This window comes from Pyxicephalus adspersus, chromosome 5, assembly GCF_032062135.1.
Source record: "Pyxicephalus adspersus chromosome 5, UCB_Pads_2.0, whole genome shotgun sequence".
Classification (NCBI taxonomy): domain Eukaryota; kingdom Metazoa; phylum Chordata; class Amphibia; order Anura; family Pyxicephalidae; genus Pyxicephalus; species Pyxicephalus adspersus.
The window spans coordinates 146,085,149-146,100,427 of NC_092862.1; the positions used below are offsets into that span (position 1 = coordinate 146,085,149).

General features: G+C 41.1%; 1 protein-coding gene across 2 annotated transcripts in view; it reads right to left on the bottom strand.

Annotated features, from left to right (window-relative positions):
* KIF9 (kinesin family member 9) overlaps nucleotides 1–14,180 on the bottom strand; it is a 23,502-nt gene extending 9,322 nt beyond the window's left edge. For both annotated transcript variants that reach the window (XM_072413037.1, XM_072413039.1), the window contains exons 1-10: nucleotides 14,096–14,180; nucleotides 13,695–13,860; nucleotides 11,103–11,209; nucleotides 10,168–10,392; nucleotides 8,981–9,064; nucleotides 8,047–8,139; nucleotides 6,917–7,061; nucleotides 5,846–5,910; nucleotides 3,403–3,480; nucleotides 2,256–2,324 (exon numbers count right to left, since the gene is read on the bottom strand). In XM_072413037.1, the coding sequence (XP_072269138.1) occupies nucleotides 2,256–2,324; nucleotides 3,403–3,480; nucleotides 5,846–5,910; nucleotides 6,917–7,061; nucleotides 8,047–8,139; nucleotides 8,981–9,064; nucleotides 10,168–10,392; nucleotides 11,103–11,209; nucleotides 13,695–13,860; nucleotides 14,096–14,161 (1,098 nt within the window). In that variant the 5' untranslated portion in view covers nucleotides 14,162–14,180. The remainder of the gene's footprint in view (nucleotides 1–2,255; nucleotides 2,325–3,402; nucleotides 3,481–5,845; nucleotides 5,911–6,916; nucleotides 7,062–8,046; nucleotides 8,140–8,980; nucleotides 9,065–10,167; nucleotides 10,393–11,102; nucleotides 11,210–13,694; nucleotides 13,861–14,095) is intronic.
* Between the last annotated feature and the right edge of the window lie 1,099 nt (nucleotides 14,181–15,279).

The window sequence follows — 15,279 nt, forward strand, 5'->3', positions numbered from 1 at the left end:
AAATCAATCTATTTTAACTTAGAGACTGATAATCCAAGAACAGGATGGGAGGTGTGAAATTTGTGGACCCCTCATGTTGTAGTTACATCTCATCCTCGGTGTCATGGGGGTTATTCTTTGGCTTTACATTGCTGAAGGTGCAAAATGTTAAATTTAAATGGTAATATAGCATTATATGTGGAAGACAGATGGTGTTAAAGGCCCCACAGAGATCCCCACCTTTGTTTGGAGATTGCTGATCCAGCTTTATGTAGATATCCTCATTTTTATTATTAAACAGGATTTACATAGTGCCAACATATTACACAGCGCTGTACATTAAATAAGAGTTCCAAATGACAGACAGATACAGACAATGACACAGAAGGAGGAGAGGACCCTGCCCTGAAGAGCTTACAATCTAGGAGGTGCGGGAAGTATCACACAATAGGAGGGGGATATGGAATGGTGGGTGAATAGTGATGGGTTTAGGAGACAGAAGACGGGTAGGTGAGGTTTCAGCGTTGGGATTTTTTTGTCTGTTTATCATGAATTTACAACAATTTTAAACTTCAGGCACGTAATTCCACTAACAAATAGCAGACTTCCTGGTAACAATGATGAGAATATGTAACTAGAACAGGGTGGTGCCACAAAACTTCACACATCAACATTACAAGTAAATGTGACTAACTGCTGCTATACCATGACCTAGATAAATAGCAGCCTTCATAGACACCCGGAAATGCAGCTCACTAAAAATAATGATATCTTTATCTTCCTCCAATATCTAGTAATCAGATTTTGCAACTTGGGTCCTACTCAATTTCCTGGCATGAAGACAAGCTATCCCAGCTTTCTGAGCATTGGTTGACTGGTCCTCAGTGGTAGTGATAATTAGGCAACCCTGATGTCATCACACCGAGCAGAGGGTGAGAATGAATACCGGCCATGGTTCTTCTGGTCCGGTTCTGTCTACACTTCCCTGTGGGGATTAGGGCTTTTGGGAGATGTAGTTCTGTTGGGTGCACCTGTGTGTACAGGAGGTAACATAGGGCTCTCTCCAGATTTGTCCTCCTATTGATAAATTGAGTCACATAACTTCTCATTGGGATCAAGAAGAGGTTTCTTCTACCTCAGGAACGAGGCATGTGAAAATCTCTTATAGGGTCCAACTATACAGGAGAAGGAGGGTTCAAGTACAACATTTACCAGGATTAGACCCAGATACTCCAGCTAATGATTCAGTGATATTATGTGACTGCGCCTGTACTGATTGTTCCTTTAATAGGAGGTTGTCCAGGTATTTCACAGTGAGAATGCCAGGGGAGCATATTAAGGCCATTATCAGGGTTAACACCTTAGTAAACACCCAGGGTTTAGGTGAAATGCTAATGGAAGAGTCACAAACTGATGTGTAGAGACTCCACTGCAAACCACAGAAAACTGGTGAGCAGGGAACACTGGAACATACAAATACCGAAACTTGGATGTCTACAAGGATTATTAAGCTTCTCTGGAGAAAACACATCCATCCTTCTGGGACACTGGCATGCCATAGTAAGAGGGGAATCCTTGGCTGTCCTACAGTCCTCCTGTACCCAGAAGTATAACCTGAACGTAAAACTCTTGTGTCCCTCAACTGATGATATTTAATTTAAATATCTCCCCTCCTATTGTGTGATAATTCCCCCATCTCCTAGATTGTAAGCTCCTTGGGACAGGATCATCTCCTCCTCCTGTGTTGTATTTGTCTGTAATTTACAACCTCTATTTAATGTACAGAGCTGCCTAATATGTTAGCTCTATATAAAGCCTGTTTATAATTATTAATAATAGTAATAATAATATTAATATATATGGCAGCAAGGTGGCTCAGTGGTTAGCACTCTGGCCTTTGCAGCGTTGGGGCCTAGTTTTGAATCTCGGCCAGGAAGGACACTATCTGCATGGAGTTTGCCGGTTCTCCCCATTAGATTGTGAGCTCCTGTGAGGGACAACTAGTGACTTTGTACAGCACTGTGTAGAATAATATAAAAACAGTGTAAATATATATATATATATATATATATATATATATACATACATACACACATACACACACATACATATATATAATATTCATTTTGAAGGAAAGAGGCAAAAATTTAAATGAATGGTATAGTTAAAATTAAGATTGTCAGTGTCAGTATTAGATGTAAAAACCAACCATTGCTGATGATGACTATCACTGGAAACTGTACAGAACGTGTATCTATTGTACGAGAAGCTCTTACCAGAGTGTCATGGAGGGTCAGCTCTCTGCGCAGGTGCTCAATCTCTTGCTGCAAGTTCTTACACATTCGCTGACAGAACAAAACAGATAACACATGAAATACAAGAGAAGCATCAACGTGTTATCTAAAACTTTAGGTTTAATACAAGGCACATATATATTGATTATACAGTGGGCAGTAGATGAGATCTTTAAACAATTACATCTGCAGCCAGTACAGAAGTTTGCCCAGCACTTGGAATGATTGTATTGTTGTCATTTCTAGATATTGGGAACACTCATTCATCATGTAGTTGAATGACAATGACATAATGAGTGTACATAGATTTACTAATCCACTTTCATTCTCTATCTGAAGTAAAGACGAGAAGCTCTGTGTAAGCTTCAAGCTGCTCTAGTTGGAGCTCACATAGGATTAATGACCCTCTTCCTCCTCCTAAATGACAGCACTGGAGCCTGACCCAGATTTTATATTTTGGAAAACTGCAAATATGTTTACATTATGAGAATAAGCATATAAAAGAACTCCAGTGATGTACATAGGTTATATATTTAGAGAGTGACAACATATTCCACTGCACTATACAGAGGACACAGGATAATATCACTGCCAGTGCACACATCAATGTCCCCATCACACTCATACCAACTCCAGGGACATTTTGGAAGGGAAGGAGATTCATCAGTCAGTATTTGCCAATGGGATGAATAACACACAAAAGGGAGACCTTATAAACTACACACATAGTACCCTTGGTGGAAATGGGTAGGAAAAAGTCGATGGCCCTGGGCAATTCTACGTCAGGGAGGTGTGCTTTACAGCTCACTGAGAAGATGGGAAGAGGTGGGTACATTTAGGCCTGTTTATCTTATGCCCATTATATGCTTATTATACAGACAGGGATCTAAGACCCAGGACCCCAGTTGGGGAGAATAAGCAGCAACCTGAACACATTACCAGGAAGGTGAAGGGGTGCAAAAATTCCTACTTTGTTGAGGAACAGACGGCAAGCTGAAGACGGGAGTAAGGTACATTTTGTACAGTGCTAACAGACCTAGTCCCAGAATTGGTTGAAAAGGGAAACGGAAGCTTACCCTTACACATCCAAGATGTCCTAAACTCCTAAATCCAACAGAATGGCACTTACCACAGGATCATAGTGCTGGATGACCACACACTCTGCAGGTATACATTTCATCCTGCTGGCAAATCGCAGAGTAGATAGCTGAAGACAAAACACACAAATATAAGGACGATGAACTTCATGACAAAATAACAGAGATAGTAAAAAAATGACGAGTATAATAATAAATACAATCAGCTGAATAACTGTTACCTCCATGCTGAATAAAAGTAAAAATGATTATCTTCTAATGTGTACAGTTGTGCTTCTATGTTTCCCTGGCAGAGCCTGAGAAATATTAGCCACTGTTTGAATATATATATTTAATATATATATATATATATATATATATATATATATATATATATATATATAATATATATATTTAAGGAGTGTGCTATAAAAATGCAATTTTTAATCACAACATTGTGTGGCCCTTTCTGTATCATTATAACTAAAACTACCCAAATAGTTCTAATGAAAAGTTTCCCCCCTTGTATGAGGGGGGTATAATATACACCTGCATAGGTTCCACTTATGTGATTAAAGGATGTTAGTATATTATTATTAGGATATTATTGCCTGCACATAATGCAGGGTGTAGCCAGCCTTGAAAATGTGGCACACATACAATTGCAGAATTACAAGTTACAAGCCACCATTGGTTATTATTATCAGGCAGCTGTGCTGATGTTACCTGGTGATTAACCTACATAGAACAATGGTTGGGGAGTCTACGAATGTTACTTTATTTAAGGTATTTTAAATGTTTGAAAGTTGCCTTCTCTCTGTGAGAGGTTAATTATTATTCTTCCCCTTCCCTTGATAAATCAGCAAATGAGGCTGCGAAATGCACAGACAATAAGTAAAGATTTTATCTACAAAAAGTATTGTCTTCTACAGACTAAAGTAAATGACAACTTGAGGAGCCTCTAGGGGCGAACTAATACAAATGTGATTTCTGGCAATGTATAATTTAATATTTTTGTGAATGGATGTAAATTTTGTTTAGGCTGTATAAAAGTATTTTTTAACTATACATTTTTGTGCTGTCCATAAGATCCCTTGTTCTCCAATTATGAAGAACATTTGTTTTTAATCTGTGAATAAATATTCAATTTAAATTCACTCAGAGCCGAACTGACTTCTGAGCCATGGGGAAAGCCAAAGACCTGACAATGAACTTGCAGGATGTTGAATTGTTTAAATCAGGAAAAAGAGATAAAAAAGGTAAAAAAAAATTGGAAAATTGGAGATGCAAAAGAAAAAGTCATTTTATCTAAAGTCCAGGCTTCTCTGCAAACGCGTGGGCAAGAATTACAATATGCCAGGCGGCATACAGACAAACCTCAAAACTTTTGGTTTTGTCCTTTTGCTCTTTGGAGTGATGAGATTAAAATTGAACTTTTTGGTGTCAATCATAACTATTTTGTTTGGTGGGGATCCAACTAAGCTTATAACAAAAATTACACCACCACCACCCCTACTGTGAAGTATGGAGGTGAATTGTCGATATTCTGGGGATGTGTAAGAAACATTGAAATTTAGTGAACATTGATGGCAAGATGAATGCAGCAAGTTACTAGAAAATATTGGAGGACAACTTGCTTTCACCGGTCCCAAAGCTGTGCATGGAACACACCTGGATTTTCTAACATGACAATAATGCAAAATACAAGGCCATGGCAACCAATCAGTGGCTACAGCAGAAATAGGTAAAGGTGCTAGGGTGGCCATCAAAGGATCACAATCCTATTCTAAAATTAAAAAAAATATATATAAAGTCTTCAATACATCTGGGAGTCTGTATAGACCTGATAGAGCCACCACTATTGTATATTTGTTTAAAATTTCTCTGCCAGTACTTAGGGCCACCAATTTGTATTTTCCTATTGGGTGAATGATTGATGTTCTGAACCAAGTGGAGAATTAACTGAACATTTTCCTGCTAATTACAACAGTAACCGTACAACCATCTAGGTGTGAAGAAGCAGCTTTTTTCTGCAAAATGTGTTACAACATCAATGATGGGAATTCAACCTGAGTTTGATACCATACTATTCCAACTGTGGTTGTAATCACACCATGGTATAAAGAACCATTTATGTATTTCTCAACAATTTTACAAACAGGATTTTAAACAGAAAGAAGACGTCTGATTGGATCCCCCAAGGCGGTGGTATGTTATTCTATCTTTGGCGTGAATTATTTTAACTTGTTTTGAATCAGTATGTGTGTTTTTTCTTTGGCTTATTTGTTATATAAACATTTTGTATCATATTAAGTTTTGGTTTTTTTGGCTATTTTGGTTGTACACGAATCAGATTCTCAACTGAGACAAACTGTTCGTATCAGGCATCAGAAAGATGTGGTGGACCCTAACTTTTTTCCTGCAGATATGGAGGTTTTTCCACATTTATTTACATACAAATTCTGACCATTTGTGTGATTACCACATAATACTCACAGTCTCATCGATCTGAGCCACCTCTCCATACACATTCGCCACCAGCACTGTATTACAGTTTCCTCCTGTACAGAAAAATTAATGCTTTTCAGTGTCACAGGTCTGCAAACTAAATTCTTACAAATTGTGCCTATCATCCTACATTGCTGCACTTCACACAATACCTGGTATGTCCTTTTATAAAGTATCCAATAATGTAAAATTTCCCTAATATGAAAACTATCCTAGCACTTAGATCATCTCCTTCCTAACCTGGTAAAATTAAACAGTACTTATGCTATTCAGGCTTTGCAAGTTAGCAGGGATATTAAAAAGCTGGTACTGACCCTGTTATCCCATCAAAACCCAGAGGAAATCTATTCCCAGGCATAGAATGCAAAAAACCCTTCACCTGTCTTCGAACACACAGCACTGGCCCCTACACAGCCAATTGCCAGGCCTAGGTGCTGTCAATGGGAGCATAGGAGGGAAAAAAGCAATTGCAGGCTGCTTGAGCAAGCAAACTGGGTATAAGGAGGTGGTGTGGAAGATATAGACCATATACAGTACCATGCTTGTTACTCTGTGAACCCGTTATTTTGGTATAGCCAACCTAACCCTAATAATGAACCCTTTACTCTCTTTACATATACCGTAAGTTCCTGTAGCTTGGAATTCAGATGGCTTACAGTTAGGGACACACTGATCATTGGTGATGTGACATGACAGTGTGGCTTCCACATGTATTTGCAAATGCAAACTAAAACCAAAGTTTTTAACCTGGGTAGTTAAAACAGATGTTAGGTTATTTTGCTGGCTAGCTTAAAGTATGCTGGGGACCCTCTATGTATTTTTTGTCTACTCTCCTGCCCAGGTGAACCTTTCCCCCTTATTTTTTTTCAAACAGATAGTGTATGTAAACCCCCTAATAGTTTTATCACCAAGTTTGGCATCATGTCTTACTACATACAGTCATCTGATATATCTCCTGTCATGTGCGGTATGTGAATTTTAATGACAGGTCCACTTTATTATATATTCAAGTTGTTTGTATTAGACAAACATGAACTGTAAATTGATGTATTATCTCACCTAGCGAATCCTTGAGGGCGTGAGTAAGTTTGCTTTGGCTGAACGGGATGTGGTCACGGCGGTCAGCCAGAGCAATGATGGCTTGTTCCAGGAAAGAGAGAGACTTGTTGATGTAAGTGGCTTCTTTCAAGAGCTGCCCTTCAGACTGAGAGACAGAAAAGAGAATCCAGATTTATCGAAAGCCTTCACAATTCAATCTATGGAGGTTTTTATCCAAAGAGACAGAAAAGAGACAGAACTGATGAAAGGTCTTGAGTGGCAGAATGGTGACAGATGTCCCTTCTGCGATAAAACACATGTACCCACCTGATCACATTTTTTTTTTTTTAATTACACTCATCTGTTCTTGCTCCGTGGCAGGCACCATCGGGTTCCTGATCTTCAGTCATCCTGACTGGCCAAGCAATGATGACATAAATGTACTTTTAATGCCAGGCAGCCTGGGGGATGCTGGGATACCTAGCATGGTACATTAAGAATGTGGGCTCCTTAGAGCAGAAACAATCCCAAACAGGCAGGTAAATTTATTTTACTGCAGAAGGGACAGAACCTGCCTGCTCGTATTTTATTTACATTTTCTAAGAGGAAAGAACCAACCAACTACAAACTAGAAAATCTCTGTAAGGTGGGTAATAACACACAAGAGAGAGACTTAATCACTGTTTGGGGTAGCCCTAAAGGGGTCATTAATGGTCTGGGCATTGTGTAAAGCATCAGATGGGCAAGATCAGCATGTGTTCAGGGCTCTGACTTGCTGGATCCTGGGACCCAATGTGTTTCATCGATTTTGGCGAAATGCGGTGGGAGTCCAGTTCTGCCAATATTCTTAAACCTTCTACTAAACACAGGCAATTGTGTTTTGTTTAGTACAGTCCCTGCTGCCCTTTAAATTATCAAGGGTTAATTACATGGACTTGGTTTATCACCATTTATGTATGTTTCACTGGTTTATTTGATCTATGTGCAACTATTAAATATATCTTCAATATTCAGATTTGGGCCACACGAAATCCCCTGCTGTTCTTTCCTTTTTGCTCTGACTTAGGTGTTTGGCCTTTGTAAATACCCAATTGGTATGGAAACACTCCATACCAATACTTGCTGTAACACTGACAGATTCCCATACTTACCCCAGTTTTGCCCAGCCTTTCAGAACCCGCCAGGTCCACCAGGTTAATCTTTGACACTGTGTACTTTGCATTGGATAATGTTCTGGAATGAGACTGAAGGTGTGTGATATTGTTAAACAGGAATGACTATCTGTCAATATAACTCCAGAGATCAGCACAGATATTCATCTACTACACAAAATAAACTTCTAGATAAGGTCCAGTCACTGCACCCACCAAGGGCCACAATGCCTACAAGTGTACAAATGTTTTCCAAATAAATAGTCTGGTTTTTTATAACATAATTGTCTTTTTAAAAATCCTGGCCTGTATGTAGTCCTCAGAACCAAAGCTCTGTAACTGTTCCAGATTGTGGTATGCATTGTGTGGCTTATTTTATAAAGACAGAAACAAAGAAGAAAATATCACCAAAATGTTTACTTTATATAAAAGGGTGGATAACCCTTTTATTATAAAGGAAAAATTACTTTATTTTTTCTTTTAAAACATTTTTTTGTTAAAAAATGAGGAAGCCCCTTCCCCTCTGTCTTTATTGCTGCATCAGTAAAGACTAAAAGGGAGCGCAAAGCCTCCTGGCATGCCTAGGTCACGTATCACAGGAGGCTTTGGGCTGTTCCTTCTGTGCATGCCCAATCTCAGGCATGTCCAGAAAGGGGTTTGTCCAAGCACTGAAAAAAGTGCTGATCCCACACATGTGCAGTGCAAGATCGGGTGACGTAGCCAAAGGACAGAAGAAAAGGAAAAAGATGGTGGCACCCAGTGCGAGATGAAGGAGGATTTCAGGATGGCACAAGACCTAATAGAGCAGTATGGAAGGATTGGGGGCTCTGCAGAAGTAAATGGAAGTGGTGTTTTTTATTTTTAGTACAGTTCCATTTTAATTCAATCTTCAGCTTTATCAGGATACTTCTTGGCACACATATTGTGCACTTACCTCCAGATGTATAGTGAAAATACAATGGGATCGGGAAGAATTTTTATTCAGAATGTGAGATCCAATAATTCGGTTTGTCTCCCCCTAAAAGAAGTTAAAGAGAAGTTAAAAAAATGAATGATTTTCAAATTGACTTTTGGTAGTCAACATATAAACTGTGCATCATGCAGGAGATAGACATGCCAGAACAGAAAAGACAGCACAACATGACTACAGTAAAGCTGCGTACACACGTCCAATTTTTATCGGTGGAAATGAACGACGAACGAACGACCGATTGGCCAAAAATCGTTTGTAAAAAAAGTAACCAATGACGCCGACGAACGAGGATAGTCGTTGGAAATGAACGACCGGACCGGCGGATCAGATTGGACGACGATCGTTGACCATCTATCGTATGTACGGTCATATATACTGTGTGTATATATACGTGTGTACAATATCTTTGAACGATCGTGTCGTTATCTGTATGTACAGGATCGGTGCTATACGATTGTTCGCAGATATCGTGCAGGATCGTTCGTCGTTCGTTTACAAACGATAATAATTGGAAGTGTGTACCTAGCTTAGGATCCACTCACAGGTGAAAATCATTTACGTAGTGTAAAGTTTTTACCAATCTAAATATTTCACATAAGTATATCAATACAATCTATATAGATGAAACACATCTAATATGCGGTCGCTCATGGATCACACAGGAAAGTTCCATGAACAACGTCACGTGACCGCTGTACACATTTAGTCAGATCCTCACCTGAGACAAGCCTGACGGTTTATCGGGTGAGAATTATCCGACGTATGTACATAGCTCACATTATAAATAGTTTTTCTTTTTTCTAAGACTGGGTACACACGTGCAATAATGGTCGTTGCAAAGGATCTTTCACAATCCTTTCTGACAAAAGACTACACGATGCATGAATGAGCGCTGTACTTACAGCATTATTGTGTTCTATGTAGAGGGGAGGAGGAGAACGATGGAGCGGCACTCCGCTGCACTCTCTGCTCTTGACTTTTTATTATGATCGTTCCTTCTTCATCGTCCGTGGATCCGCCAGGAAGGATGACGGAACGGCGGACAAGGAGCACTGTACACATGCCAGATTTTCATCTATCACCCCTGAAGCAACTATTGGATGTGTGTAAGTAGCCTAAGCTACACATAAACATAACAAGTTGCTTACTTCAAACAGCAGATTCAGCGCGTGTTCCTCGCTGGGAACATGGTGGACAGATAAACCTTTTACAGTCACTCCGTGTGGGTCATCCACAATGGTCATCTGTGTCTCAGAGGACGGCACCTCGGGTATTGTGGACAGCAGATCAAACAAGGTTTCATTGTAGATTTCCAGGTAGGAAACCCTCACAGTGACGGAGTTATCATTCTGCTCTCCGATCTCTTTGAAGACCTGTGTGAGACAATTGAAGAACAATATAAAATAAGATTGGTGATTTGCTTAATAACACCGGTTATGTATGCAAATGGCAGATATAAACGTGTGAACAAATAAAATAGATAAATATAATAAACAAAATCAGTCCAACACAAGAGAACTGGGCAAGGCTGGCAATGCTGCTGGGGATTTTACTGCCGGAAGGCAGCGTTTTGTGATCCTGGAAGTTAGAAGCTTACTGGATTCTGGCAGAATACAAAATATTTTTCTGTACTTTCTTACAGCATATTTTAAGTGAAAAAACAAAAACAAAACATAGGGCAATTATCCTTATTACACAGTATTTATAAAGCGCCGACATATTATGCAATGTCCAGAGTCATGTCACTAACTGTCCCTCAAAGGAGCTCACAATCTAATGTCGATGTGTTTTATTGTATTATTTATGTATACAGTGAAGAAATACTAAACAAAGTACTTACACATCACATTGTTTAAAATTCCTGTTCTTTGCCTGATGAATGCCACTCTGCCAAGCAATAATGAGGGCAGTGACATTGACTGAGAAAAAATGGTGCATGGCTTCATATCTGGTAGGTATCAGCCATTTACCTGGACCTTTTGTACTAGTGTTTCACATTAGACTCCACACAGACAATAAAACACAGAAGCTTGTTTCCCCTTAGGGATCATTTCTATAAATCCTCGCATTGGGTTTGCAGTACCTGCTGCAGGGCTCTGGGGATGATTCCTCGATGTTTGTAGTTCTCAGTTGTCCCAGTGATTGTGTGTGTTTTCCCTGCACCTGTCTGTCCATAGCACATTATTGTACCTAAAAGCAAAAACACAAAACAGATGTTCACTATGCACCATGTTATCTGGGAATGAATCTTGGGTTTGTGAAGAGCACACTGAGCCTTTTTCAGAAAAAAGAAAAAGAGAAACTACATTGCATTGTATTGCGCACTGGATAACCTAGGAAAGGACATTTCTGTAGATATACATTGCTGGTGTCATCTATTGGAATGCAGTAAATTAATAAAATAAACTTTTAATTTTAATTAAACCAATCAAAAAAACCTTGTATATATTGTTACAGGAAGCTGTAAATCCCTGTGTAAGTTCCATAGTGAATCTAAGATGAACTTACAGAACTGAGGCTCCATGTAACAGCGTTTGAGCATGGCAATTGACAATTTATATACATTATATATATGTAAGCAAATAAGAATAAAGTTTTTACTTGATATTCAAGTTTAGTACAAAGGCAGATCATTAAATGAATCGTTGTGTGAAACCCTGCTCTTCTTACTATAACACACACACACACACACACACACACACACACACACACTGCTGAATTTGAGTCTCAGTGACACAGGAGGAGGAGAGGACCCTGCCCTGAAGAGCTTACAATCTAGCAGGTGGGGGAAGTATCACACAATAAGGGAAGTGATTCTGTTGTCACTCCACACATTTAGTATTAACAGTCCCCTGCAATTCAGGAGATTCACCTCTACTGTGGCCCTTACCATTTACCTTCCCTGTGTTCCAGAGCTGCAGCCAAGCAATATAAAAGGTATTATGCCCACCTGGTCTATGTCCCCTACCTTTTCTGCATTACATCGCTGCAGTAGCAATCAGAACCTAGCAATCTACCTACCTACCCCATACACAGCCTTCCCACCTACCTACCCCATACACAGCCTTCCCGCCTACCTACCCCATACACAGCCTTTCCACCTACCTACCCCATACACAGCCTTCCCAGCACTCCTCTTCTGCTGCCTACCTTTGTAGTTCTTTCCATTGGCTTCCATTTGACCTTAGAATCAAACTCATCTCATGTGCTTTGCCTTCAAATGCCTCCACAGCTCCTCCCCCACCTACCTACCTGATACACAAATCCCCCCACAGTTCTTGTCCAACTTACCTCTGTGTCCTGATAGAAAAATACCCCCCCAGTCGTTCTCTTCGCTCCTCCAACGACCTACTAATGACGTCCTCACTCATAACCTCATCACACGCACGGCACCAAGACTTTTCTAGACCTGCCCTGTCTCTCTGGAATGGTCTTCCATGTCCTATTCGCCTTCCTACTACTTTCTGCTCATTTAAACCTCACCTACCGGTCTTCTTCTGTCTCCTAAACCCTCACTACTTCCCACCATTTTATCTCTTATTGTGTGATACTTCCCCCACCTCCTAGATTGTAAGCTCTTCGGGGCAGGGTCCCCTCCTCCTCCTGTGTCACTGTCTGTATCTGTCTGTTGTTTGCACCCCCTATTTAATGTACAGCGCTGATTCTGATCTTCTGTATTCAATACCTTTAGAATCACTAACCCAAAGTATGGAGCTCAGGTGTTCAGCTAATTGTCCTACAGATTATCGGCTTGTTTTCTGTGTGTGACTGAAACTAATGAAGATGTTTGGTAATCTTAGAGTTCAGCAATTGCACCTTACATCATCTCTGAGTATGAAAACACTTGCTGACTTGACAACATTCACAGGCTGTATCATCTCACTAGTGGGAATCCAATGTAGTTTATTCTAGGTTGGCACAATGCAGGGAATGTTTTCTGGGCTGAGTCTGAAAAGGCATTCAGATCACAAAGCCTTCGGACTCTTCTACATAAAACAGGCTGTGTGGTTGGTGAACCGATCCTACCTTACGGCTATCTGAATCCCTGACTCAGCGACTATGAATGAGAATGCAGCTTAAGTGTTATTGCAGATAATTGCAGCGCAACTTGTACACTAATTATCTGCATGCTTGGTTCAGGTGTGACTACATCCAGGCAATTAGCATCCCTTACAATGAGTTCAGCAATGGCAGCTTCCATCATCTCTCAGTGGTAGTTGTGCCTCATCGAATCAGATGACCCAGCCAAGTACAACATTCCAGCTTTACACTGCTCATCTATTCTAAACTTTACAATGAACGGATCACTTTGTTATATCCAAAGAAACACCAACTGGTCCCCTCTGATATTAAATTATGGCGAGTCATATGACCTCTCCTCTGATATACTCCGGTGGTTCTCAACCAGGGTTACTCCAGGGGGCGCTAGAGGTTCCTTGAGGAACACCAATGATCCTTTTGGCTACCTGTAAGCGTGACATTCTTCCCACTGGCCAGCAATGTAAAAGGAATTCTTCCCACTGACCACCACACTTATATACTGTGACCTGTGGTTTAGGAATTATAGAAGGGGCCCCGGAGACCTGAAAGGTATTTCAAGGGTTCTCTTATATTATAAAGATGGAGAAGCACTCGATTAATGGTCCTGCTATCTATGTTCTTCTTACCTACTTACCATTATATCCTTGCAATGCTTTGGACACAACTGACTTTGCCACAGTGTCGTACATGGCTTCTTGGGAAGCATTGTGCAGGATCCCATCCACCTTAAACGACCAATCATATCGCTTGTTATTGACCACTCCCAACTTCTCATCCTTCTTCAGGTGGACGTCGATGCTCTGAAGAACAATAAATTAATTTACAGTAATTTATAATTGTATTCATGAGATGAAATACCAAGTTTATAATAAGGCTTTTCTTACATCTACGATAATATAGGAGCTTATCCAGGGCCAGATTTCCCACAAGGCCACCCAGGCCCAGGGCGGCAATACAACATCTCTATATAGAACAGGAATATGCTGCTGCTGGCTGAGCAGATCTACACAAACAGGAAGCACAAAGTGATCATACCGAGATCACAGAGATCTGTGCAGGGTGACCATTGTATTGAAGGTCCCACTCATCTCTCCATTCCATTCTTCTCCCAATACCCTCCTCTTCCTTCTTCTTATTCCCTGTTCTTCCAACAAATCATAGTGAAGATCTGACACTACTGACACTGGGGGCCCTTTCAGCCCAATGACATTCACAATCTGCTGCAGGCCCCGCTTTGTACAGAACAGATCCAAACTGCCCCCATTCACATGAAGGGGAGAGGCTGGGTCTGTGGTTCTGATAGGGCCCATAGAGTGATGGTTCTGGCCAGGCTGGGATCATGCAGAGAGCTGCCATAAACTTTGCAGGTTCAGGGGTTGTCATCCTCACTTCCTGCGGAGTCTCCAGCATGCGGCCAGTGTTAAGAGAATGGATGACGGCTCTGGGGACAGAATGGTAGCTGGACCATATGGGCCCCCAGACAGGGCCACTTTACAGCCCAGAATCTTGTCTTGGATGATGTGGGGGAGGGGTACGTCCCCATTTTGGGAATTTCCTCTTACTTCCTGTCAGCATTGACCTCTCCAATGGGGTCACTTCTATCAGAGAGGGGTTACAGGGCAGCTGCCGATCATTAGCTCTAGCTTGGCCTTCCGACAGCTCTAAATTGCCCTCTGTGGCCTTGTGTGATGGGGGATTTCCTGCAATGTCTGGACAGGAAGTGAGGGGAAGTCTCCCCAACAAGCAAAACCCCATTTCTGGTGGGCGGGGGAAGGGCTAGAACTGGCAATGGGGCTGTATTGACAACCGCTCACCTATTTTTCAGAAGGGTGTCACAGGGACAGGAAGTGGCTCCAATGGGGTCACAGATAAGTGGGCGTATTATATTTTCTTTACAGGGGGTAATGCCCCAGGGTGCTTGATTTGCCCCTCATCATTCACATTACCCTTACATTTCCTTTAGGGCCCCCCCTATACCCCCTCCCCGACAACTCTCCGCTCACCTCTCCCCTCAGTCAGCGCTCAGTGTACACGCTGCCTGGTTACCATGGTGACTGGAGCCGGAAGAGGGCGGAGATTATGTAAATCAGGCTCGCATTTTGTCCACACCCCTATTCCAGATCGCCCTTCGCTCCACATTCCGCAACGCCTACCCAATATCCCGGGCAGCAGCCATTGGGCCAGAGATTGGCGGAGGGGGCGGGGCTGGTGAAGGAAGT